A 27,893-nucleotide genomic window follows, 5' to 3' on the forward strand; every position below is an offset into this window, starting at 1 on the left:
ACAAGACGAACATGCAATAGTGGATGATTTGGATCAGTGTGCGGCAGTATGACTGTAAAAACTACACGCAAGACTTGGGACCCTTATATCATTTGAAACTTAATTATTTTGTAACAACAAACCTAAAAGAAAATGTAGCGCAAGCATGTTAAGAACAGCTGTTTCTTTTAATTAATTCGATTACCGTTGATTATATTTAATTTCCAATCGAATATTTCGATTAAAATGAATAAACTAAATGAATAAATATTTGTTTAGATATTTGTGTATATATTTGTAAATAACACGGTTTGCCAATACACTTGTTTTACACGAATTCTTTCTTTCTGGTCGTATAGTATACTTTTCTGGTCGTATAGTATACTTTCTGGTCGTATAGTATACTTTTCTGGTCCTATAGTATAAATTCCAAACTCAATATATGAGTTAGATATATGGATGTCATGAAGGAATGACCCTTATAAAAGAGGCGGTCACTTTTTGCCTGTGCTATTTCATGACATCTGTCCTTCCAATCGTATATGAAATTAATCCAAATCAATCGAAAAGCTTTTTCAGGAGCGCATTTGAGTGTTATGGTTATAACATCAAAATGCTTCTCGTGCATGCATATTAGCCATTTAAGATAAAACCACAATAGTCCGTTATCCAGAACAGGTGACGTTCATGAATGAGAGTAAGACCAAGACCGATTTGGTGTCAGAAAATATTGCGATTTTTTTAATGCAGTTCGACTTGACCAAAAAATGGCTTGTCTGATATCAAGAAATTCAAGAATAAAAGTTGAAGGCAGCTACTCCAAAACTTTGAATTTGCCTACCAGTTTTCCAAGGTGCGAGAACCTGGAATATGCAAGACCAACAGAACCATCAGTCCCAGGGATTGTGAAATCATTGTTTAGGTAAGATCTTATTTCCTAGTGACATACAGCTCGCAGAATCGATTTTCGATCGGACTACGGATTTGTACGGATTTTTGGTTTCTTCCGGGAAGATTAGTCATGAGTTTGATGATATTTGATCCACACTGAGAGTATTTAAAATTTTCCAAGTAATGTCTTTGGAAGGTTAGACTTGCATAAATAATCCTGCTAACGAATTTAAACTAAGTTTATTACTTGGCAAGTGTACCATTGATGAAAATATTGACAATTTTCTTGAACCCTTTTGCAAAATAGATCGCATTTGTGTGGTTGGGATTGAAGAACATGTTTAAATCAGCACAAGCATCATAAAAGAAATTGGCTTTGCAAACAAGATTATTAACTGCTTCATAAAACGAGCTCTTCGCCTAGACTAACAAAAAGTCACCATCGCATTGAAATATGTGGGCTCTGTTATTTTGAAGTCGATTAAATTAGCTGTATATACATTGAAAACGAGGGGCTCAGGCAGTTTGAGGCAAACCCGCTTGCACCTGAACCGAATCAGACCTCATAAGTAGCATACGAGTTAAGATGAAATTCCAAGATCCAAGATCGAAGTTCTCAAGTGCAAGGATATTTCAAAAACTCTTTGAATTTTTCTAGTTTCTCTAAACCAATACAATTATAGGTTTTCTGGATCTCTAAAAAGAGCATTACAACCATATGTCCGTCGTCCTAATCGTTCGATATTGCGAAAGCGACTTCGGCTATGCATACGATTTATGCTTTTGCCCGATGAAGGAGCGAACAGGAATTCGATTTCGAGTGCTCAAATAACTCATAAATCTTTCCTTCCTCATGAAATGCATAACTTCCATAAACACAAAGTGTAGAGATATGGGTCAAGATTTTTGTCAAACTTAGGAACCGGTGCAACCTATTTGAAATAATGCTGTTTGTCCAACGTTGATTTATGGCATCCCAAAACGCAGACAGTCTTGTTGAGATTGAAGTCTAATCTAATATGGAATATGTAAATGTAAAAATCTCGAAGGAAAAAATTTTCCATCTGTTTTTGATTTGAATTCGCTATAACTTCCATTGATTTGTAAACAAATTCATCTTTTCTTGATTCGAATTCGCTATACCTCCCAGACAAAAACGAAACGGAGAGAATTATTAGCATGTCGTATTTAACACCATCGTAGCCAGCAACAAACGGCGTATTTAATAATTTAATTTCCAAAACGATCTCGATGCTTTCTTTTCGCTTTTCTTACTCCCGACTTCCAATCTTTTTGTATCTCTTTGAGATTGTCAAAGTTGACTGTTTGCGTACCTTAGGAATTTTTGCCTGCAGGTCTGCAGGCTGCTGAAGATCGCGAAAAGCGAAGCAATCCACTGTGGCTTTGATCAGCGTTGATTTCGCAATAAAAAGCGTTTGGGGTTGAAAGTATGTCGTGCTCCAAATTTAAGTTGGATAAGTGACCGAACAACATTTTGCAAGATATGAAATCGCCGAAAAGTAGTACCATCGTTAGAGTGAAGAAAGATGGGTAAGGACTCGTTCAGACAATTAAAGGTGCTGGAGTTTATACAATTGAACAGAGCCTTGGCCCTGTTATTTGAGACTGAAGTTGAGAATGTACATTTTGGATCCTACTTAAACACGTTTCCTTTTTTAATAAGTTCGGCAACGCCATCTTTACAAAAAGTCGTTCGCAATTGATTGTAGCCATTGTCATAGTATTAAATAATGTTTTTAAATGTAAGTAATGCGGCATAAAGATGATGATATCCTCCTGCATTTGTTATGTTCCAATAAAACATTGCCATCACATTCCACTGTCGTATCTTAAAAAATGGTTATCGTTAAATGGTTCAAAAGCCATGCAATGCGATTGCCACATTTTTATCATTATAGTCCACCCAGAATACGACCTCAGAGGCGGTTCTTCTCGTATTACGCTGCGTACTAATGCTGGCGCAACAACGTATTGTCATTAGTAGGATAAAACTAACCGCCAGGGCATTTATAGGTACATATACATGGTTTGACACTTTCAAATCTGACACGCTATCATTAGATAAGAAGAAAGAATAACAAAATCGGTTACCTCAGAGTTTAAAAAAAATCTAGAGAGTAGTCTTTACCTCTGGAACTTTAGCTACTATATTGCAAAAAGGAGGTAATATGTTATTACTTGACGGCTTTAAAGTTATCCTAGACTCAGATTGTTATAGCTTTGCGTAGCTGGATGTGAAAGCGCACATTATGACGGATGGATTTTTAAGATGGTCTTCCTCACTAATAGCAAAGTGTTGAAGATTTCATTAAGAAGTTTCTCCATCTTGGGTGGTTGCTACATAATAATCTTAGGTTCAAGGGGAGTAATTGGCTGACATTTTTAAAGATGAACGCGTACAGGCAGAAGGAGATTAGATTTTTTTTCGCTTCTTGATAAAAATTTACGCAAAATTAAAAAAACTTCAATCAAATAAACACTTAAATGAATAAATGATAATATTATATATCAAATCGAACCCTTCTTTACTAAGGTCCAAACAAAGAACTGTATGTTCACATTGGGATCTTTCTACACATCTCAGCGTATTTTCCGTTGCTGATTTGTTGAATAGAAGAAGAAGAAGAAGAAGAAAAGTTGAAAAAGAAAAATTTAAATAAATTTTATGAAAGTGTAGCACCGAGATAACGACGTACTTCGAGTAAGGTTGTAACAGGATTCGTCATAGAAATAATACTTTAAAAGTCGTTAAAAAACCTAGCAAAATACACGCTACTTTCTGTTATATTAACAATCGTTGGTGTTACATTAGCAATTTACACGAAATAATTTAAAACGCTAAATTTACATTCTCGGAGATTGTTCAAAAATATTTTGAATCTGGTAACGCAATTGCTGGGAAAATTTAGATTGTAGAATAGAATATTGCCGAATATATTTGCATTTTTTGTTAAAAAGTGAAATTAAAGTAGAGAGAAGTAATAAAAACAGCGAAGCTAGCGCCAAAAGGCATACAGTAAATGGTTTTTTACTAAATGTAAATATCAAAGCACAGTTGGTAAGTTGCTGGTTAGCAACATTTTCCATCTGGCTATAGGTATGGAAAATTATTCTGTTGTAGAAATTCATACCCGAAATTGGATGAATTAAAAACGGTTTGTGTGAAAGTGAATGCGTGCGAGAGTGTATGTGCTGTATCAATCGAACTGTATGAATGTTGAATTCTCTGTCTGAAGTGATAATTGCGGTGGTGGGGAAAACACTTGCCCTTTTTCTTTCTTAATTGCTACTGTCTCGCCTCATGATTCTTAAGAGAGATTGGTGCATATGAATACAACTAAAGCATACAATAATTGCGATTTTCGCATACGTACACATTTGTAAAATTTTTGATATAAAAAGTTAATCATTTATTGATGCTGTTTTCGTTGATCTATTTGTATATTTTGCGCTCTGCTAAGGGTAAAAGCCCGATCTAACGCCAACTAACTCCCATCACACGCTTGTGATTGCATATTGCCATTTACGGCTTAAAGACATGCTAAAATCTCCTTCAAATGCTCAGGAACTGCGTCTGCCACGCCCCGAGCACACTCGAACTCAATCACCAGCTACAATGGATGCTTTAAAGACGTCTTTTTTACCGAACTTAAGCATGGATCCAGCTATCGTGGCAACAGCTCACTTTTGTCCAATGTGCGGCCAACAATTTGAAGGTCCCCAGCAAGCAACCGAACACATGCATCTTTGCCATGGTGGTCTAAGCGTCGTAACAGGCGTGGGTGGCGGCAGTATTTTGCTGGCACCACATCACGTGAGTGCAAACCCTTCTGACCCCATTAAAATTGATTACCCCTGCCATAGCTGTGATGATAAATTCTCTACGGAGCAAGAATTAGACGAACACCATCGTTTAATACATCAAGCACCTGCTTTTCTGACTCGTTGTCCGGCATGCAATTTCTTTGGTATATCGGCCACCGCGCTACAAGAAACCAGTGAGTTTAAATGTGTCCATTGTGGCTCAGTGTGCACTGCTGCAAATTTATCAGCCAGTCAACCCGCATACGAAAATCAAGCATCCGATAATATACCCGCGATGACATCTCAGGGTATGAAATTATCCTCACATGATTTGACACAACGTCAATATCAACAACAACAACAACAAGTGCCACTATCACAACCTCAAGCTCCGCAACAGCAACAACAAACTAGAGACAATCGACTGAATGATGTGGAATTAAAAGTACCACCATTAACAGTCAAACTGAACAAAAATGTGAATAGCAACTCTGTGATGCATCCGCATGTGATAATTAAACAAGAACCGATCAATGGCGATGGCAACGATGCCTCGCCCACATCAGTGCCCGTATATACCATCCAACAGACACCATCTGTTACTACCAGTGTGGTAGTTAGTACAACTCAGGCTACTGCTGCTACAGCTATCAATAGCACCACGCTTAGTACCGCGAGCAAGGTGCGTCACAAGTGTCCCGATTGTCCGAAAACTTTTAAAACGCCTAGCACATTGGCAATGCATCGCAAAGTGCACACTGGAGAAGCAGAGTAATCAAATTTATTATGTTGCTATGATTTATTTTAGCATTTTGTTATGCATGCCATAAATGATTCAAATCAGATGGCTGTGTAAAAAGAGACCATAACAAATCGCTAAAACGATGTAGCTTCATTAAAATATTCATGTTACATTCCGTTTTTTTTCTTCTGATTTTTAATAGAATTACACCCAAAGAACGCCCCTACATATGTTCATATTGCGGCAAGTCTTTTACACAATCGAACACGCTAAAGCAGCACACGCGCATACACACAGGTGAGAAACCTTTTAGATGTGGCTATTGTGGCAGGGCGTTCACAGTCAAGGACTACTTGAATAAACATTTAACGACTCACACGGGTGAGAGAATATAATTTTTCAAATGAAAACCACCACCACCACAAAAAATTCAGCTCTTCAATCAATTATCAATCAATCAAAGCCAAAATCAGCTCTCAACCACAATCAATCAATCAGTCAGTCACCCGGATTTTTCAAAACAAAAAGAAAAGCAAAATTCGAAAGCTCATTAGTGGGTTAACATTCTAGCCAAATAATATGGAATATATCGAGTTCATCTTGGAAACATATCTTAAACAATCTTATTGCTTGTACAACTTCATATTCACGTCCATTTAAACAGACACACTTGACTTTTTTTTTACATTGTGTATGTGTACAGATCATTCAGATCGTTATGATTTTATTTAAATTAAATGTTTACTTTGCATATAAATTTTCACGATCACCACATCAATATCAAAATTCTATTATTGCATTTCAATGTAAAAAAGAAAAATCAAAGATTTGGATAAAAGTGAAACTAATTCTATTTTTACACGGTAAATTCGTTCAAGAAAAAGCCAACAAAAAAAGGGGCTTTGGAATCCGTAAGAAAAATCGGGAACATTTTTGACAAGAAATTGTCGAAACAGAAAGAAACATAAGACTAACAGGGTGCAATCACTTGTTAGTCTTATGCTCAACTTTTGCGTCCATCTCAGAGTAGTTAGAACTGGTTAAAGTTGTGATTCGATCGTCATGTGCAGCAACTGGTAGAAAAGAGCGACTTACTTTGTTTCTGCAATTTCACTTTTGCGTAAGCTATTTTCTTTTGAACGATGCCTACACTCGTCAAGTCGTTATTTTGATGGACATACCTAGTTACAAGCCGGATAAAACAAAAAGCATGTTAAAATTGAAAACGTCCGCCACATGGTTTCGTAAACTACCGTTGATATATTCGTTCGCTCAAAACATTGACTATTTCTGCGTCCCAAATTATTACAGTTTATGAAACGATGTAAATCTTTGAAACTTCAAAATGCAAAAAGTATTGAAAATCTATTGAAATTAAACTCTCGAAATGTTCATAGCAACGGTATACAGCAACTTTTTCGCCTACTAGCGGCAAAACATTTTTCCGGTACCACGTTACGTAAATAAACATTTTTCTAAGATGTACATCAATTTTGTGAGCTTAGCGAAGTTGGATGAAATCGTATAAAACTGAAATTTACACTACTTCTCTGTTCAATCGAAACTGCGTAAATACAGAATTAAAAACGTGAGACGAATTGTCTAACCATCCAAATCTTTATTTACAAACGTTGAACTTTGATTTCCGAAATTAAAAAATGTATATTTTTTAAATTATATTTACAGGTGAAAAGCCTTTTCAGTGCACATATTGTGAAAAAGCCTTCAGTGTTAAAGATTATCTAACTAAACATATACGCACACATACCGGTGAGAAGCCCTACACCTGTCCATATTGTGAAAAACGTTTCACGCAGCGTAGTGCTCTCACAGTACATACCACAAAATTGCATCCGCTTTAGGAAAGGCCGAATGGTAGTACCAGAAGAGGCCGCCAAATCACTACCAATACTACCGCTGCAGTAGCGTTACAACAAATACAGCAACAATAGCAACATCACCATGAAATGAGCAGATGAGCAATATAATGGGAGTTTTCTAACATTTTCGATACACTTAAAGAAATAAGTTTAAATGAGATTGATATACTCTTACTCTTTACACATACGAGCACACACTCACATGTATACAATGGTGGAACCCAGTACTTTAAGGTTGCCCGAGAAATCTATATATATATATATATATATATATATATTCCGTGTCGAATACAGTCATTACAAATGAAAAGTATTCATAAGCGAGAACCATATGGATATGGCCTGAAGAAAAACTTTTCAATCTTAATAGGACTTTATTCTGTACATCTTCTGTGATTCTATTTTTCTTTAATTTCTTTTACGAAAAATAGTGTGTGTTAACGATTTATTCATTTTATTTATTGTTTATGTTTTTCGTTTCAAAATATGTTGAAATCAAAGCCTATAATTAAGATTATTATTAAAAGTTATTTGTCGTCTTGCTTCAATTGTTATTAAATTAAACAAAAATCGTGAAAAAATTGTTAATAGAGAATAATTTCACTGAGGGACTTCTTTTTATTTTTTAACATGTATATTCAACATCTCAACAGAGCAGGATCTCGGTTGGTTTTTACAACGTTTATCTCTACACCTACGCCTTCATATCTCTGTTTAAGTTTAAGTTGATCTTTTGATTTATTTTATCCTTCATTATGGTAAAGCACTGAAACTAACATGTTTGGAAATAATCTTTTAATTTCTAATTTATATTTTGTTGTTGTTTGTAGAAAACTTGTTATTTTTATATTGTATACAATTGTAACTATACTAAACCCAAAAAGCATGATGTTGACATTTTGTAAAAAACACTGAAAAGCTCAAGACAAATTTTTAGATAAAAGTAAAACTTTAAAAACTAATTAAAACAAACATAGCACAAAAAATCGCTACAGCCTTTAAAAAAAAATAGAAGAAAAAAGCTTTTTTTGATTAACTAATTTTCTTAAAGCAAGCAAATTAATAGCAACCCCCTTATAAACTCGAATATTATTTTTAGACTATCTTCATGGCTTTAGTTTGAGGCGAATCACAAAACTGTTCTTGCATTTTATGTGATTACCACAAAAATGCTCTTTTTTTGCACAAACATACCGTAAACCGCTTAAGCAATTAGAAATGTATAAAACTTCATTAAGAGAGAAATGGCACACAATGCGTTGGAATCCAAATAATGTACATTTTTTTACTGCAATTTTTTAGAAATCCATAACCAATGTGACGTTGGCTTTTTATAATTTGGCCATTTCTCTGAACCTTTTCAAACTGTTGATAATCGGGCCTTTATAGAATATTTCGTAACTCTATTCAAATTTAAACTTTCCTTGTACAGTCATGAACTTCCAATGAGTAAACTTACAAATACAGTTTCTTTTTCTCTTCGGAAAAAATTTCGAAAAATTATTATGTTTTGGAGATATTAAATGTGTGCAAGTAGGCACATGAAGCTTTCTAATACTTTTTCCTATCTTAAATGTTTCGTTCGGTTTGATGCCCGCCAATTTCTATGCGATATTTGATTGCAAGAAGATAGTCGCTTTCAAGATAATTGTAGAAGCTAAAAGCCATTTCATAGCGTTGCTTCTTATTTATATAAGAATATTATATATATTTGGTACTTGATGGTTGGCCGATTGATGGATGGATGGTTGAGACGATTTTCGTGGTGTTTGGAGTTTGACGCAAACAAGAAGTGAAATATTAGTACTTAGTTTGCTTTCCTAGATAAAATTTTGAGGTTATAAATATAATTGAAAATGGCATACAGTTGTGATTAAATAAATAAATATCTAGCATCGGAAATATAATAAATATTTCAATGTTTTTCTGACAGTTCACAAATTTAATACAGTTTCAGTGTTGAGCGTAATAAAGTTATATAAAGTTTTTGACTTGTACACGGGCTTAGCAAATGTCGTCAATTAATTGCGAAATCGATTTTCTAGTGTGCTAACCGATTTATATTTTTTAATTTAGCTGATGAGATGTTAGTTCTTTTTTCAATTGATCTTCCTTTAATAACTCAAATGCACAAACAAAATTTTTATTTTAACGAAAACAATAAATTTTAAGGAAGTAACTTTTTAAAATAAATATTTTTATAACAAACACTATATATTAATATAAATATTAACAGAACACGTACGTACATGTATGTGCATGTATGGTATATGTAAAAAGAATCGTACTTTAAAAATAAAATTAAAAACCAAAAAAGTATATATATGGTATATATATACATATATATATGCACATATAAGTAATATAGCAGCAATGCTGTTAAACAAAGACCCGAAAGGTAGAGCGTTCATCCATCCGGTTAGAAAGTTTCTTTAATTCGTGTTAATTCCAGCACTTCGTAAGTTTTTGTAGATAAAATCAATAATCGACACCCTTAGCTTTGTTTAGTAACGAAAAATGGTTAAGAACACAAAAACACCAAGAATCCCACTTTCTTACAATTTTTAACTACGCTATTCGTTCCAATATTTTACTCTATATTTTACTCTGCTACATTCACATAAAAAACAAATTGCATAAAGTTTATATACACACATATATAAATATTAAAAAATAATTCAGGAGAGCAACAATAAAATTAATAACTTTTTGTAGAAAATTATAAAATTATTTCGAATTGTAAAATTACTTACACATGCACGAACACCTAATATACGCGATACCATAGTGAATTAAATTTAATTATTTAAAAAAGAAAACGAATTACAACAATAACAACAATAAGAACAACAACAGCTAATAGCTTACAGTAGCAAGAAAAGAAAATTTATTAAATAAAACGACATTATCTCTGAAAACAAAAGGATATAATAGTTTTATTCTCAACCCATAGCACTACAAAGAGTAATAAAAATAAAACCTTTTTGTAATTGATACCTTTTACTTCAGCTTCCATAGTATAATTCACAAATTACTAGAAACAAAGATGATCGTAGCCGGGCAAGTCCCGTCATTAGATATTCTTCACCACCACATCTAATTCATTCATTCATTTTTCTGATAATGCATCAAAAATTAACCATTATTTTTATGCACCCATTTTTTAAAAGCCCACATATAAGAGACTGCTCCAAGTACCAACTGACATTGTCCAAACTTATCAAACTTAATTTGATTGTCAAAGATTTTATTATATAAAAAAAAAAATTACCAATTAAACTTTGTAGTTTTATAAAGGCAGCATGTCTTGATCGCATGCGTCCTCAAAGGTGAATTGATCGTAAGGTGGAACCAATAGGCCATCAAAACCACATGCAATATCCAAACCAGCAAGGAGCAAAGCGTGTGCGCCAGGAGTTAATAAATCTCAATCCCATGGATGGGGTTGAGTTTCCCAATTGTATGGCACCTAGGTTATCGAGGGACAAATCGACAGAATGCAATGTTCTCATAGGAAACAGAAATTCCGCGCATTGGGATGACAAAGCTGGTGACAGTAGTCCGTATTTGAAAGCGAGAGCGTATGGGGCAAACGATACGAGGGTATTAGGTGGGATATTTTCAAGGCTAACACTAATATTTCAGGATAACGATATGGAAAAAGCAGCAGCATCCATTCGTTTGTACATCGTTCCCCCGGATTTAACAATGAAGTTGGCTCGCGTGTGTCAATAGCAGGATTTAAGGGCATTAAATTATTATGTTGACTATTACATGGGGCCGAGTAATTGGGTGATACTTTTCCATTAAGTTCTGATGGCGTATGCTCACAGAGAACATTCAAAATCTTTGAATATTTCCAAAAGCTTATCATACATTCCTGTAAGACAAACAATGTATCCAATTCAGGCTTCCTTGGTATGTTGGGGTTCAAAAAGTAAACTTCTATGACATGATGATGATTATTTACATTTAATTTTTGTTCTACATTAATAATATGGATCATTTTCCTAATAATGTATTAAGCATCGAAATTTTTATGTTAAGTTACTATTAAGAACACATTTTGAAATTGGACATTCCCATTAAACAAGGGCTTACATATCGCTAGAATCTCTACATGAGATGGGATCCGGAAATAGACCTAAGTGGTTTATATTCAGTAAGGTTAATTTTTATCCCAAATTATTACTATGAACCAATTTTCACAAAGAATCATTCAAAATTAGGCTATCTTGTCATATAAATATTTAGTTTTCGAAGAAACAGCTGAGTGACCGGCAGTTCCGAAAATTGTCTCATCCGATGAAATTTTTCACACATGATGCCGTAATACTATTATTCAGCGATTTTTCTTCGAAATTTTTCCAAATTGTATTATTTTCTCATACAACGACTTTTCAAAACAAGGCGTTACATGGAGAGTGGTCGGAAAATCGGTCCATTTCGAATCGTTTTCAATAGGGGTTTTTCGTTCTAAATTGGAACTTGAAACTCAGAACTGAAACATATTTCTTTACCTTACCATTTCTCTGTCTTTCCCTCTCCTTCTGATTTAATTTACTTGTCTTCAAAATTAGCTACAGCTTTAAAATAAGATTTGCTAATGAGCACCATAGGCTTTTGTAAAAAAAATAATTAATCGAATCTATGATTGATCTTCGTTCGAAAAAAAGAATGCCAAATCTTCGTGACATTTTTACCGCCAAAATATGTGGATATAGTTATTCTGTCGAATCGTTTACAACACCCAGGCGGAAGTGTGAGAAACACTATGAAGTATACCTCTCAGTATCAGATTCTGAATCGATCTAGGTCTGTCCGGTTGCGCATCTGCAAATGCTTTTGTAGGCATCCCATTTCAAATTGGGTGTAAATGTTGGAAGATTGAATGGGGACCTGCCGCAGAGTATACGTTGAGGACACGTCTATTTTGAAAGGAAAAATAATTTGATCTTGTGCTCATGGCTCATAAACTGCAATGTATACAATAAAGGAAGTTTTCTTTCCTGGGCAACACTTGTAGAAAAATGGATAAAGCGATTGCTATATGCTATCACAATTTTAATTTGTTGGGGTTTCTTTTAAATAAATGTGGTGAATATGAACAACTCACCGACATCCGAATATAATTTTTCTACTTATTTCCAAAACAATTTCTCGAAAAGATCTCACAATGTTTACTACAGTTTGAGTTAAGTCCTTAAAAAATTGTTGATTTGCTGTTCTAGGTAAAATGCCTGTGGCCGGTCGATTCGCTTCAAGGCGAATATGACTTTGCTACTTGATGTCATTTGCTTAGCATATATGTATTCTGAAACATGTTAAAATGTCAGAAGACCTTAAAATGAATAGCGCACGAAATCGATTAAATTGATCAAATTGATTGAATGCAATTAAATTAATGTTTCATGTATTTCATTTATTTATTTTTCACTTATTGGAAAGCTTGTCTATAATACATACATATACAATACATGTGACATTTGACGTGGAGATTTTCGATTACATTTGCCTTAAATGATAATCCGTGTTTTTTAAGGAGAAGAAAGCAACTTTCATATATATTTTCCACTATTTTTTTTTTTGACTACATAAGCACGGACGTACGCGTATCCATCATGTGAAGTGTTGTTAAAAAAAAAACTTGCTTTTCAGTATTTGTTTAAAAAATAAGAAAATGTGGTCCGAATATTTGATACTCATCATCTGTAAAGTGATTTCGGCTAAAAATTTAATTTATGAACGCAAAGGATTATAACAGGATTTTTGGAACCGTTTTTGGTTTGGAATTCTCTATAATTTTATAACAAATAGTTCATTGTAAGTTCGAAGCGGCAATATTTTTAGTTTTTTTTTAAATAAACTAGATTTTTCCTGAAGATGAACACAGTCGTAAGAGTTTAGAATATTATGTTTGTGCATAAGAAATGCTCTATAAAAAATTCTTTACTAAATAATGCTACAAATTTACAAGAAGAAAGAAGACGAAAATTTTGGATTCGGTCGTAAAGAGAAGAATTTAGAGAAAGAGAGAAAGCTAAAAAGCTGAGTGCAAATGGAAATAATGCTGAAAAATGCAATTAATAAGAAAGTAGGCTTTAAAAAATTATTGGAGCGTAATATTTGGTTCCACTTGGTAAGCCACGACAAACGCTTGAATAAAATAATTCTCGCCCTGCGCAACGAATTGAGACGAGGTTTCAAATAGTCGTGGCTTGTGTAAATGATTTTAAAAATAATATAAAGGAGGGAGTCGCAGCAATGTGAGTCTTTCTTTTACGACATCGGTTCTAGTTTATTTTAACCTTTCAATTTTTAAAGTCTACTAACGTTTAAAGAATTTCGTCATAAATATTCGATCCTGATCATGGCGTAAAATTGTTTATATGCAAAACCCAATTTGTGCTCGTTGGAATTGTCGAGGGCTCAGACAAAACGCAGAATTTGGCGCCACTGCCAACCAACATTCAGTGATGTGATGAAAGTTAACTGAAAATATGCTTGTGCTTAGAAGGTAGAATAAGACGACACGCCCTATAATATGAATAAAAAAAGTCGTTTACTTTAAAACTAGGTGGTGAGTATCCAAGATTCGTCCGAAAGCGAATATAGATTTTCGCTTTTCTTTTTCATTTGTTTCTTCTACGACATTGGATTTCTGATAGTAATGTAACACACATTATCCATAAGGGTAGACTCGATCTTTATAAATATGTCCAACACCGTAGCAAATTTACAAAAATCTACACAAATTTTTATTTATAGATAACTTAAGACACGTAAAAACTGTTTATCAATACATTTCCATAAATTAAATTAAATTTTCAATAGCTAAAACATTGATAATAAAAAACTGAAGAGGAATATATCTTTTTTGTGAACATTTAAAAGGATATCAAAAAATGGCAAAGAACGTCGATTTATTATTAATGAGCGATTCCACCGTAATTTTGCTACGATTAAATATGGAATAATATAATCTAATAAGGAGTAAGAGGATGGAAAAAACTTTTTGTATTTGATATAATCTTTAGTCGTTAACGCATTTCTAATAAGCTCAAATATTACACAACTTGTTGTTATTATAATCATTTAAAGACAGATTACGCCCTGCCGCATAAACCTGCTACACAGTCTATAAATAATATAGTGTCTTAGAAGAAACTAAAAAAATTATAATCACTTGATTTAGAATGGAAACTGTTTTCGAATACGTAAGTTCTGACTCAACTTAATGTGCTTAAATCTCTTGCTGCGTACGTTGTAAAGGTGGGTATTTCCTAACTGAAATGCCTTAATAAAGTCCGTTCCCTTCCTTTTTCTATGCTTTCTAGCTACACAATATATTTTTTTTATGTACATAATAATTTTGTTTTATTTTTTATTGTATTTTTTGTTGTTAATGTTTTTTCTTCATCTCTTTCGCTATATCAACTGTAAACAATATGAAATGCATTTAATCCTGCATAATATAAAGTAAATCAATTGTCTTTCTCTATTTTTTTTATCGTTTTGCATCCACTACTCAAGGACAGGATTATAATAACTTTGCTGTTTAATTTGTAAATATCAGAAACATAACGCAAGGTGCAAAGTATTCGCGGAGAGGTTTTGCTTTTCAGACGGACCTTGGTCGAGCATTACAACGTAATTGACAGCTGAAATTGAATTTTGAAGGACAAGCCGACTTATATATGCAATATTTATAAGCACTTCATTCGCTTGCTGTTTAACTGGCTGAAAATAAAAATCTTTAACACAATGTTGTGGCACTTTCTAAATTTGCACTTCAAAGTTTAGCACTAAAATTGAAACTGATTTTGACTTGATTCTCAAGGACGTTGTAGTTCTTATTTGCCTCTGCAGTGCTATACTTTCTTTTTCCTCAAGCCCATCGCTTAAACAATCAATAGTTTTATTGACAAATTATGTGTGTTTACATGATCTTGGTAATGTTCTCACTATTGAAGTATATTCAGGTAAGGAATTTGCCACCACTGTGCCTTAAACCACTGTTTAATCTAAGCTGATGGAACTTGTTGTAATCAAAACGCAGGCAAGCAAAAGTATTAAACTTGCCCGTCGCATTTCACGAGATTTTTTATCCAATCTTTTTTAACATTATATATATATATATTTATAAATACATTTTCTTACAACGCGCAGATATTGCAAAAGTTATAACAAAACAATAAAGGAGCAGCGACCCAAAAAATCGTCTAAAATAGTGAAAGAAAAGTACACATCTTTAAAGAATAATGTAAATTTGAAGTCACTTGTCTCAAGAAAACTTATGTTATACGAACGCTACAACCGATTTATCCAAATTAAAGAAAAAAAAAAATTATTATCATTTACCCTTCTCAAGTAGTGTGTTTCAAGATGCGCCCTAAAAGGCGAAAAGGGCTTTTCTTTTTTGCTTCGTTTTCCAACTCTTATCTTATATTTGCGTGGCGAACATAGTCGTTCCCTTAATAGTAGTTTTTTTTCTCAACACTTTTGCATATTTAATCTTAAAAGTAATTTTCGGCTGTGCAGCAAATATATTCACTTGCTCTGCACAGCTGCAACAGCCTGAGAACCAGCCGTTTTGGAGACGCCAGAAAGATCGGCATAAGTCTCCGCAGGGCCTTCGTTACTGCAAACCGAATCTTCGGGAGTGCGAGATGGTTCAGCTTCGGTAATTTCAATATCTTGATGGTGTTTATTGCTTCGATGTTTAGCACTCAGGGCCTAATAAAATAATAGGAGTTTTATACGTAATGGATGAGTAACTTTTATGAAGAAACGAAATACCTAAACATAAAGTATTAGTTAATCGAAAAAACATCGAGCTTATAATAGTAAGAGAAGTTGAATTCCATGTGAACGCAGATTACTTGAATGAAATAAATTTGGAATTATTGATCTCACGAATAGCTCGAAACTTTTTAGATTATCCAATAGCTTTTTTTTTAAGTGCATTATAGTGAAAAAGATTCACATTTAATAGCACAGATATTCACTAAAGAGTTTAAAGCATGCATACACAGCACTCTTAAAATGTTGTTTGAAGAAAGGCTGGCTATTTATGTCTAGAAAGTGGAAAGTCCGTGCAAGTGATAAAAGCAAAGGTTTAAGTGATGAAAGGTGAAGAATTTTTTTTTGTATTTATATTCTTGTTTCATATATAGATAGGTATTTGTAGAATTTAATAAAATCCTAATTCGAATATTTTGTGAAGTGTTAGGTGTCTTGTAATGCACTTATTATTGTAGTTTTGCTGAGATATCTACATAACATAGAGAGAAGAGAATTGTGTTCACAAGAGAGACAGACATATATACATTCAAGTGTACTAAACGAATAATTAAGGCATTCAATATAAAAAGGTTCCAGCCGCCAAAGAATTTCGAATTTTGGGAATTGACAAAAACCTTGAGCCCATGTGTCTTAATACTTGCTGCAGGGGAAGTGTGAGCGCAGGCATTGCGCATTTTACTTATGCTTCCATAATAAAAATGGCTAAATTCGAGGCTCAAGTTCTTTTACTATCCAAACATTTCGTAAAAATGTCGAATCAGCCGACTGATCAATATTGGGTTTATTTATATCTCATCTTTGCGGTCGTCGTGAATTCAAATTTTTTTTTCCATCTTCGTTAGATCAAGTAAATTTTGTAATGGGTTTCGGTTTCTATTCCCAATAATCTTATATTTCCTTATTAAAATCCTCTGTCCAAATTGGAAAAGCGGATGAGTCTATCCAATGCTCTTGCCTATGAGATACTACCAAATTGTGTAAAAATGCCTTACGTGCATTCGAAATTTGTATATTCTACTGCACTTGTAATGCAGGATATTACATGTGTTATTAAGTTTATTCGGTCTTATGCAAAACGCAGAAGGACTTAAGAGGAGCCCACTTTTTAATAATGCAAATGATCCTGAATCGATTGAAGCTTTTCTGTTTCTCCCTTTATCTGTCCGTCTAGAATCTGTCCCTGTATCTTTATGTTCAACCTTTTCTACTACTACTAGTTTTGAGACCAATATACATATATATGCAAGAAAAGTAGAAAATTTGAAAGAAATGCGATTAATTTTTGAAAGGCTTCCATAGCGTTATCCCAAAAAATGATTTTCATACAGTAAGAACGTTTACTTTGTAACAAGGGCTCGTGCAAAAACCAAGTTCTCATATTATAACAAGGTCTGATTTTTGCTGTTTTACGACGTAAATAGGTTAGGAATAGCAAACTCTTTGAGAAAAACGTTAAGTGTACCGAATCTGGCTACTACGGTTTGTAGTGCGCTAAGCGCGGAAAATTAAATGGGATCGTCGCTCGACTAAAACGTTCTAGTGTTTTCTTTAATGAAAATTTGTTGCCTGCATGAAAAACTTCTCTCGAAGCGGACTATAATTTCTTTTTTGTTTGGGTATCTTAAGATTGAATGCCTTAATTCTGCGATGTACGTATATGTATGAATTTTCTTCTTTGTTACTATCCTTACCTTATCCTTGCTGCCCTTCTTCTACATATGTGTAACACAGCGCATACATTTGTATGTATACAAACAATTATGTTTTTTGTTATATATACATATGTAATCATGAAAAAAAAAGAAAAAACAAAACATGAGATGTACACTAATTTAAGGCAATGCAATGTCAATGTCACATGACACATACATATGTGCCTACGAGTTACATACATATGTACATAGTACATACGCATGTAAGCTGCTGTTAGTGCAATATCAATTTGGGATCATCGACCATCATCAGCCCTTATGATCAAGCTTTCAGTTTTTTAATTATATACAAAAAGGATCGTCTGTCCATAAAATTTGTAATATCGGATAACCTTAACTCTTATCTAGGCATATTGCACGCACCTGTAATGAGAACCGCCTGTGACCAGCTTTACGTCCTCCACGTCTTTTGCTTATGTGCGGATTATCTTGGCGTAAAGTTTTGTTCTTCAATATTTCTAATTGAGTATAAAGCCTGCAAAAATACATTGTGTCAATATTTTTTAGATAAAAAAAAAATTTTGTTTTATAAAAACCTTTTAAGTTCAGCACGTATATCCTCCGGACTCATTTCCGAAATTGTAAGTTCGCCAATATCGGGGTCACCTACACAAAGACCCGCATAGCCAGCTCCAAGCCGTTGCCCAGTTTCATGAGAACCCTTAAAAGCATCCACAGGTAAACGTATTGATAGATCATGGGCAAGGGAACGAACCTGCAAGCTATGAAGATGCAACCAACACCGCCAAAACCACCCACAGATATGAAAGCTCAACTCAGATTAAAACAAATGTTGCAAATCATAAATAATGCAAACAAAAAACACTACGCAGCCGCGTACATATATACACATAAATGCATAGATACATATGTATGCAGACGAACTCAAACAAAACGGAGTGCTGGATTAAGCTGCTTAGCGAAGAATTAAAAGAGTAAAGTGCAGGTGCAAGAAGGAAAATTGTGAGAGAAAAGAGTGAAGGTCGGCTAATTTTCAGTCGTCTAATGTATGTATTCATAAGCACTTCACAATTTGCTACGCTCGTTTAGAGGTGTCTATTCTGTCTAGGTTCTTCCGATATTTGGCTTTTTCGAAGACCACCTTTCGAAAATACTTTAATTTATAAATTTTTCAAATTTTCCATCAAAACGTAAAATTTAAATCGCGGGAGCAGTCTACGATATTTATTCCGTTACGATAGGCGAACTATCAAACAAGCGGAAATATTGAGATGTATATAATTCTCCGTTGTTAACGGTCTAATGAAACGGGGATGCGTAGGGAATGAAAGGAGACGAGATTATTGAAAGTGTCTTGAAGTTATTGTTTACAGATAGTTTTGGGAAGGGTACGCATTTTTGCGACTAAATTAAAACATAGCTTTTGCGAAGAATTGATCCCGAGTACATATAAGATTGCGTTGATCCAACAGGTGGATCATTTATTATGTAAGTTCAACACATACAGCCTAAACCGTGACGAAGAAAATAGAGAGTTTTATCAAAATAGCGCCCACTTTTGGCACAATGTTTTCGTTAGTAAACGAGTCTATCATATATGGTTAAGTCACCAACTTGAAAATACACCATTTGGCTCTATGGCGATTTTTAATGGACGTGAAGTGGTTACATTAAAACCGAGCTACATTGGGATGTAAAATAATTGTGTTCTTGTATATAAAGTTCGATAAGGGATGTCAAACCACGTTTTTCGTTCCAATTTAGTTTCGATGAAAATTTCGATACAACATTTCTCTTATGAAACTTATGCTCTATGCCTTCTATTAAAATTTTTTATAAATATTTCCTTAAAATTTTTTCGTAAATTTTACCAGGCATCATTTTAGGAGATTTTTATTAAAGTGCTCTTAAAAAATGTTTTAAAAATCTGTTTAAAAAGTTTGCTTTAAAATTCGAAAGAGATTTTTTGGAATAGATTCCATATCATAATTTCTTCTGTTTTTTTAGAATTCAGCAAATCAACAACAAAAGAAAATCAGGTGCTTATACAACTTTTCTAGAAATGCTTCTATTGATATAATCTTGGAAGCATTAGGAAGAAGTGATTTAAAAGAAAAATAAAAGAAAACTTAGGGAAAAGAGAAAAGGTGCTAGAGATCGAGAAAGAAGATAAAACAACTAAAGAAAGCTGCATTCGCTTTGCGACGAATCTTGAATACCCACCACCTTATCGGATCTATTCTTTTTCTTCTAGTCATAGTCATGACATTGGTTTGTTCGGATCATATTTCAAGAGAGCTTTTACATTACATTGACAAATATTTTTATGAATTTTTATATCGATCTTTAATAAAGTTTCCAAAGTTTTCTTATTTTGAAATAGTCTCGACATGTTCACGTCCAGCATTCGCTTCTAGAGGCAAGAAAAAGCATTTATACGCTACATATTAATTTTTTATTTCAACTTTTGCAAATTTGAAAATTACTTTAAAAAACTGACTCTTGAGCGGACATACATGGGATAGAGAAGACTTTTCAGACAATTTCGTGCTGACAAAATATATGTTCCCGGCATTGTAAGTGGGATAACAAAGTCGTGTATCTTCATTGTTCTATATTATCTTGGTAAAAAGCGAAGAAAATTTATTTAGACACGAAACTCGCACGCATATCCTCCCAAGCTAATATAACAATTATTTATTTAATTAATTTTATAACAATTTATTTGGTTTATATTACATTAAACCTCGCAAGTAGCCGAGCTGCATAATTTTTTCTGTATAAAACAGGGGTAAATAATTGATGTTGGAACATGCAGCCCACAGCGATTCCCTCAAATTCTCACTTTCTGTTTCGTTGTTTAACTATTTTTTTTCTTTACGTAAAACGACCTCGTGGTGGGTCATGACTTATAAAAATTTTTTTTTCAATACTTATCTCAGGAGATCTCTTCTATATTTTTGTGAGCGTTAGATGTGTATACTTTCTTCCTCCGGTAACAGGTATATGTGCATAAATACATATATATCTTTATACAAATATATATAAATATGTTATGTTTGTGCATATATACATAGAATTATAGAATTGTACTTCAAAAGCATTTAAGTTAAACATTATATCAATCGAATTCATATAAATTTTCGTTTTATGGAAGACATCACTTGCATTAACTTCATAGCTGTTGGTTGTCTTGAACATCAAATTACTTAATCTCTTACTAAACGGTTAATAAAAAATAACTTATAAGCAAAACTAAATACAAATGATAAGCTTTATAACCATGATTCGCAAACGGCCTAATTCAGAAATTAAAATTACCATCAAATTCTTAGTATGAAAATAAAATATAACCGAAAATTTTCTTGCTTATTATACCCTACGCCACATGTTAGACAATGTACATTATGTTTGTACAGATATATGTACCACTCAGAAGGACTTAAGACAGACCCAACTTTTATTATAGCGAACTAAATTCCTGTGTCCGTTCGAGGTCTGTACACGCGTTGCATTCAAATAATGTATGTGTATATTATGTACTTTGATTAAATTTGTTACACCGAGGATTCGTTGCACAAGAACGAAGTTTATTGAAAATGCTTATGCTCTTCACCACTTTTTCGATCGCTCTTCATATAACGCCTTATTCTGAAAAGTCGTTAAATAAAATGTATTGCAACTTTCAAAATTTCGTGATCGACATCGCTGATTATAGTACTTCCGCACTCAAAATTGATATGAGAAATCTGACAACTGAATATAACAACTGAGTCCTTACTTGGTCAAACGGCAAAATTTCCAATATTTTTTCTGTCTTTCTGTCTTAATTTTCGACATACTTTGACGAATTTTATAACATCAATATGAAAGAATTCTATTATTAATATTATTATTATTATTATAGGTAATTTAGCCAGAGAAATAAGTTCAAAGACTAAAGTCTTAAAGCACTAGCATCTGAAGCCATCGGCTTTATTGAAATCTTCACCGTACTCGAGATTTTAACCCACGGCCATTGAATTGTTAGTCGACATCCTTAGCCTTAGATAAGAAAATTTCATTTTAAAAATACCTCCACAAAAGTCGCCATGCAATGGTATTTCGGCATAATCAATTGATGTGACTGATTTGCATCTGATGTGCCCGCATTTAAACACTTAAGAGGAGAGAATTTGGCAAGCGAAATAAATGCGTGTCAACTTTGACTCAGAGAGGTATATTTTTTGCGCCCGCGTCTATATAAGTGTTCTCATAATAATTCTCACAAAGAACATTTTCAGTATATTATCATAAAAACGGCCTCTAGATTGTAATTCGTTGCACCAACCTTCGACAATATAAATCCACGTTTTCTGGACCCCATCCCATATAAGGGTTCTTCTTAGAAGTGGAGAACTGTACTAAGCGAAGTGGTGTAGGGTATTTACTGGTCGGTCTTGCCCAACTCCAATGGTTGTACTTATTTTAGTTTTTTAAATTAAAATCTTATTTTCTTACTTATCAAAAAATTTCAGAAGCAAAGAAAGAAATCAAGGGTTGGAATTGACTCACTTGCTTGTGTTGATACCACAATTTGGGCACAAATATTAAGGCCAAAGCAACAGTATTTGTCAGTTGGGAGCGTAAAAACAAAGCCAAAAATATAGCGCTCGGGCTCATAATAGGCAAATAAAAAAATCGGAGCAGGTAGAAGGTGGAAGAAACTAGGAATTCAATTACCAATGTGGCCACAAGAAATTGTCGTTCCTAAAATTTATAAAAAAATTAAAAATACCTTGACGTGTTTCCAATCACAGATTTTACCGACTTTAAAGTGCGTGTTGGCGTTGCGGCTTGAAAACGCTAAATGCAAACCAAAGCACAGAATAAGCATTTCGCTAACTTGGGTTACAACTTCCCATTTAAGCGGTTGGCATGTATTGGTGTGAACCTCGCGTAAACTTTCTAGCTGTGCTGCTTCGATTAAGTCCAACGAAGAGGCAGTAAAAGCTGACATATAACAGACGACAGCAAATACCATTGTCCCTAAATACTTTAGTAAATCCACGTCACGTAACACCCAGCGATGTGCTTTTCTTGTACGGAAATCAACTAAATGTCGATACAACTTTAAAATGACAGCTCCGTAGCATGTTATGAATCCTAATTCACGCAACCAAGGTTCAACTAGACAGCGCTCAGTTGAAGCGGGAAAGAAATGGACGGCAACCTGGAGAAATCATATGCGGAAAAAAGTTAAAGTATCAAAATTTAATAAAAAAGTCCAACTAACCGATGCGTAAAGTAATACAATTCCTGTTAATATAGTTTCCAAAACTGTCCACATGCCAGAAGCAATCGCCTAAAGAAAGAGAAACGGAAATAAAGCAACAAGTAAGATGATTTTATTCATTTTGAAGTATATTCTGCATATCCATTACTTAAACTCAATGAAAAGGATGGCCAACCATTCACTTGTTTTGACATGAGCACAACTTATAGGAAACAAATTCAAAAAAGACCTTAAATAAACTGATGAACAGCATTTGGTTGCAATTTCAACACTTTCTTCCAATTACAGACTCCTATGTTTTATAATTTTCAATTATTAATAAAGTGTAACAAGCTTTGTACTTTCACATGAATTTTTTTCAGACTTAGTATAGCCGACGAGTAATTGTACGTTTAATCTTTGAAATAATGGGAAATCAGTAAGGCTAAAAGAAAAAGAGAGAACAGAAGTTTTATGTATGATATCCTATATACATAAGAATTTATGTACGCCAGCGAATTTTGGTTAGTGCTGCACAATACATCAATTTTGCGGATAACTGCAAAAGCAGACAGCAACATCAACGTAATCCATTTAAGAGCAGACATTATTTGACACCAAAGCGGTTTTTGTAGACAAGCTTTCAAAATAATAAATGAGAAAAATGAAATCAAATATTTCATCGTGTCTCACTGATAGTGAACATTAACGAGTACCATTTGATATCGTGGCTACAATACCTTGGACTTCCTTTGTCTGAACACAATAACACTAAAGACCACGCAGCAGAGAATGCAAGCTCCCAGAAAAGATCCAACTGATACTTTCAATAAACTTTCTAATGAAACAGCTTCTTGAGGTCCACCAAATAAACAAACCCCGTTCGAATCGCACGTGGTGCATCCTCCTGGGCAGGGTACGCAAGAATAGTTGTCAAAACCGTCCGACATTTCAACGATATCCCCTCGAAAACCTTGCAGTGATGAATTTGGCAAATAATAAGATTCCTTACAAATACAGGTGTAAACATCCCGTGTGGCGGCTGGCTTGTTTTCGGTTAATAAACAAAAGGTGGTATTACGATCACAACTGCATTATAATTTGAATTAGTTGATCCTTGGCCAATTTACAATTCAATTTATATTTACCCATGTCTTCTTCCGAAAATCAGCTCTAAACCGTCATTACAGACATCTTCATCAGCGGCTATAAAGGCCGCGGCAACAATTCTTTATTAAAGTGAATATTATTCTCAAAGTCATTGTCAAAAAAAGTGTTTTCTCACTCACTTGATTTTCGACTCTGAAAATGATAAACGAAAAGGCCACAACCATCTTCCTACTAAGAGATTACAATCCCTGAACGGTGCTCCCCATTCTTGAGTATCGTCAGTGCTATTCCACGCATGTCCCAATTCCCGCCAATAGGAACCTAAAAATCCACGATTATGTGTCTGCTCCGGTGGTATCTTAAAATTATAAAAAAAAAATTTTAAATCACATACAGACACAAATGTAATATGTGCCTTCTATTACCGTAACATTATCTCTAAATTTAACCACAACCGTGTGTATGCTTGGCGCTGCTAAAGCGAACGCCAATAGATTGTCGTCTTCACTTAAGGCATAGCTGGCAATGCCGTTAGCTCGACGTCTTACCTCGTCGCGAATTTGATCAGTTATTATAGCAGGTGGAACAGACGGAAATTTATTCGCTAAAAATTCAGTAAATTGACGAGCAGCGTCCTCGGCTATATCCCTAAAATCGTAATACTGAAACGGTTTGTTATTGCTATTATTATTCGCTTGGCTAAAATGCACTTTTTTGTCAATTTTCTAATTTACCGGTTCAGCTGGTATTTCATCCAAAGTTTTGGCTTCACATTTTTCTTCAGCAATTATCGGAGGTGTCATGGAAATACCTGTAGTATTTGTACTTGTAGTACTCGTAAAATTTGTTGCTGCTGCATAAGGATTTGCAGGCTTAGCGGCTGCTGAACGCTTTGTTGCGTTTATCTTAACTGTGCGATTTCCTTTCACTTCTATATGATCACTAAACAAAGAATTGTCCTGATCTCGTGGACGATAACGGAAGCTTTCTTGTTTTTTCACTTGTTGCTCTTGCCGTGCCTGCTTGTAATAGGCCAACAATTGTTGTTCATTGCTATGCACATCAATATCGTCTATAACCATAGCCTCCGTATTGCTGAACTGATTGTAGAATCTACGCTGCGAATAACTTAAAACGGGCTCATACGTTGAAGCAGGTAAAACGTGAGTGGAAGCCGTAGCTAGTATAGCTAACATAGTTAGCGTAACGGTAGTTATTGAACGGTCCCGTGCCATTTGCATAGAGTGACCACGCGCTGAAATCAAAAGGAGCACAGCACAGAGTCGCGTTAAGGTACATCGTCGCGTCACAATTGTATAGCAACGCAAAAAATCAGTTTCACTAAATTCATTATGTGGGTTTAATGATGCGAGATTACTTTTAAATGCGCTTAAAAATTGCAAGGGTTGAGGTTCTCTACAGCGTTTTGTCGAAAGGTGTTTGTCTTCAATTATATTATTGCAGTAGCTTCGAATGTTAACAAATTTTGATGGATCATCTGGAGGTTGCAAGTGATGTTTACTTTCTAGGTTCTCTTGCTGAAATTTTTTATATGATGGTATTTTTCGTGGTTTCTTTATCCAGTGTTTAGCACATAATTGTTTCTCTTCCTTTTGGACTGTAAAACGTCTCTCGCGTAGTAACATTAATTCAATTTTTTTTGTCTTTTCACTCTCTTCCATAGTAATGCTTACCCCTTTCAAAATTGTTTTTAAAATTAATTTCGAAGCTTTTATAATTTTAGTGGCTTCAAATGCCTTCAATTAGAAATAAATAAATGTTTTTAAAGTTATTGTTATAAATTCTTCAGCATTTCAATTTAGATTAATCCGAATATTTTCAACGGTTTCGTTCATTGCGGTTATTCATCACACGTTAAACAAAAACACTTTCGATTTTAAAACGAGTACCGCAAAAACTAAGTAGATAGTAAAGGTGCTTTAGTATAAAGGCTTTCTTCTAATTGATGCAATAACCAGCTTACAATATTTGTAGGTGCGATGTGAAGTAAATGTTATTTTCACTCACGCTAGATATGTGCGTTAGATGGTTCTAATGTCTATTGCATAGCTAGAAAGCTGAATTTTCAAAGGAAATATAGACAAGATACAAACACATATGTAATAGAGCCAAATATTGAGGTACATATAGAAAACTAAATACATCTACTCACACCAATTATCTTAACACCGAAATTCAATTCAAACTAGCGTGTACGTATTTACAATGAAAATCAACGATCATTCTGTTCGTGTAAAACAAAAAAGAACCAATAGACGTGGATCTTAAATATTTCCTATTTCAATAATTCGGAAGCTTTTCGCGTTCATCATGTAAATAAAAGCAATAATTTCAAATGTTATATGAACAAGCTTACCGAGATTTAGATCGTTACATGCAGCAACTTGACCGTATAGATAACAATATTTTGGATTATTCGCTTTCAAGTTTGATTCTCTTTGCTTCATTGGACTGCAATTATTTATCCTTGAGAATCAACTAAATGCACATAAGTTTCAATATTCCCTTATTCAATACCATTTTACGCGACTCTAAAATTATGCAAAACGCACAATTGACGAACCAATGGAAACGAATAGTCAGAAACTTGAGCTGAGTAAGACAACAAACAAGAGCCGTTAGCAAAGGTTCAGTGCAAGTCGTGGGAGTGGTTGCAATTTAAAATTTGTCTCGTTGTCCATAAAGAACGTACGTAATTTTTGTCGAGTACACAGGAAACTTTAATTGATTGATATAAAAGTGCAATACCAACATCCACTATCATAAAGACCCACAAACACAATCAAGGCCAAATGCATGCTAAATTCAATTCATACTTGCACGTGCCGCTGTTTGGAAGTAGAATGATCTACGTTATTAAGGAACGCCAATGCTGAACTACGCGAATATTCTCTGCAGGGAGCCAAATAAGAAAACAAACAAAAAACAAACGATCGAAATTTGCTTTAACAAATTGCTCTAGCCAACGTACACGCTGTCGCACTCTTCATCGCATTCTATGTCTGTGATCTGTTATCCCTAAATATGGCAAGCAGCAAATTATAGTTGGATACTTAATCTAGAAAAGAAACATCCCTTTATTGACAAACATTGTTTAACAATTTTACATTTTTCTGTTACCGCTGGTGACACAACATTTCCCTGCTTGTTTGAAGGATTAACAATACTCAATGCACCTTTACCATCCATCTGCTTACACTAGTGCACATGTACTATTCACCTGTAAATCTACACCCAAGGAACTGGCCGTAAAGTTTTACAAGCAAATGCATATATGCATGTACACGCTTAATTATGCGCATACATCACACACGTCGAAATTTAGTTTTTCTTGTTATCTATTAAAAATTATTGCATAAATATTAATTTAGTATATTACTACCAAATAGTTTGTTCAATTTTTGCAAATCCTTCGTATACATACACACGCACATCACACTTTCTATGTGTACAACAGCCTGAATTTTGTATCCTTCATTCATATAAGTTTATATTTTACTCATTACGTTCCTTTCTCGCGTATCTAACTGTTATGTTGTATCTCCTAAGCTCAACTGAAAATTCCGACTACCAGAGTTGCGGTGGTTGAATATTAAAAAAGTTCTCTTCAAAAGCTCCTTGTATTAAGTACAAAATAAAAAACACCCTCTATGAAATTTCAAATAAAGGAAATGAACTATAATTTTACCACCACAAGTTTTATTTCTATTTCA

The 27,893-nt window shown here is 34.0% G+C and overlaps 2 protein-coding genes across 7 annotated transcripts; one reads left to right on the plus strand and one right to left on the minus strand.

Annotated features, from left to right (window-relative positions):
* The first annotated feature begins 3,731 nt into the window (after positions 1-3,731).
* On the plus strand, positions 3,732-9,231 carry LOC119640546 (chorion transcription factor Cf2). Of its 2 annotated transcripts, none has more exons than XM_038038632.1 (4): positions 3,732-3,988; positions 4,353-5,466; positions 5,640-5,818; positions 7,124-9,231. In XM_038038632.1, exons 2-4 carry the CDS (start codon positions 4,430-4,432, stop codon positions 7,297-7,299), a joined length of 1,392 nt encoding a protein of 463 aa, XP_037894560.1. In that variant the 5' UTR covers positions 3,732-3,988; positions 4,353-4,429; the 3' UTR covers positions 7,300-9,231. The 2 variants fall into 2 exon arrangements, with proteins under 2 accessions (XP_037894560.1, XP_037894561.1); XM_038038633.1 differs by having other exon boundaries at positions 3,733-3,988; positions 5,640-5,734.
* A 3,630-nt stretch (positions 9,232-12,861) lies between these two features.
* Positions 12,862-27,492, minus strand: LOC119640572 (probable G-protein coupled receptor 158). Of its 5 annotated transcripts, none has more exons than XM_038038703.1 (13): positions 27,401-27,492; positions 24,894-25,916; positions 24,585-24,821; positions 24,339-24,517; positions 24,198-24,278; positions 23,790-24,138; positions 23,071-23,139; positions 22,606-23,007; positions 22,350-22,544; positions 18,371-18,495; positions 18,198-18,309; positions 17,814-17,834; positions 12,862-16,053 (listed from the first exon to the last, which is right to left on the minus strand). In XM_038038703.1, exons 2-13 carry the CDS (start codon positions 25,839-25,841, stop codon positions 15,868-15,870), a joined length of 2,904 nt encoding a protein of 967 aa, XP_037894631.1. In that variant the 5' UTR covers positions 25,842-25,916; positions 27,401-27,492; the 3' UTR covers positions 12,862-15,867. The 5 variants fall into 5 exon arrangements, with proteins under 5 accessions (XP_037894631.1, XP_037894629.1, XP_037894632.1 ...); XM_038038701.1 differs by having other exon boundaries at positions 18,371-18,549; XM_038038704.1 differs by lacking the exon at positions 17,814-17,834.
* Positions 27,493-27,893: the final 401 nt, after the last annotated feature.

The sequence above is a fragment of the Glossina fuscipes genome, unplaced genomic scaffold (assembly GCF_014805625.2).
Source record: "Glossina fuscipes isolate IAEA_lab_2018 unplaced genomic scaffold, Yale_Gfus_2 121, whole genome shotgun sequence".
Classification (NCBI taxonomy): Eukaryota; Metazoa; Arthropoda; class Insecta; order Diptera; family Glossinidae; genus Glossina; species Glossina fuscipes.

Bases quoted from the DNA above. Each gene is read 5' to 3' on its own strand.
- LOC119640572 (XM_038038701.1), bottom strand. From the start codon at position 25,841: ATGGAAGAGAGTGAAAAGACAAAAAAAATTGAATTAATGTTACTACGC. The intron at 24,822-24,893 runs GTAAATTAGAAA...AAACCGTTTCAG, and splicing joins ATGAAATACCAGCTGAACCG to TATTACGATTTTAGGGATAT. The intron at 18,310-18,370 runs GTTTTTATAAAA...GTATTTTTGCAG, and splicing joins ATACGTGCTGAACTTAAAAG to GCTTTATACTCAATTAGAAA.
- LOC119640546 (XM_038038632.1), top strand. From the start codon at position 4,430: ATGCTAAAATCTCCTTCAAATGCTCAGGAACTGCGTCTGCCACGCCCC. The intron at 5,467-5,639 runs GTAATCAAATTT...GATTTTTAATAG, and splicing joins GTGCACACTGGAGAAGCAGA to AATTACACCCAAAGAACGCC. The intron at 5,819-7,123 runs GTGAGAGAATAT...TTATATTTACAG, and splicing joins ACATTTAACGACTCACACGG to GTGAAAAGCCTTTTCAGTGC.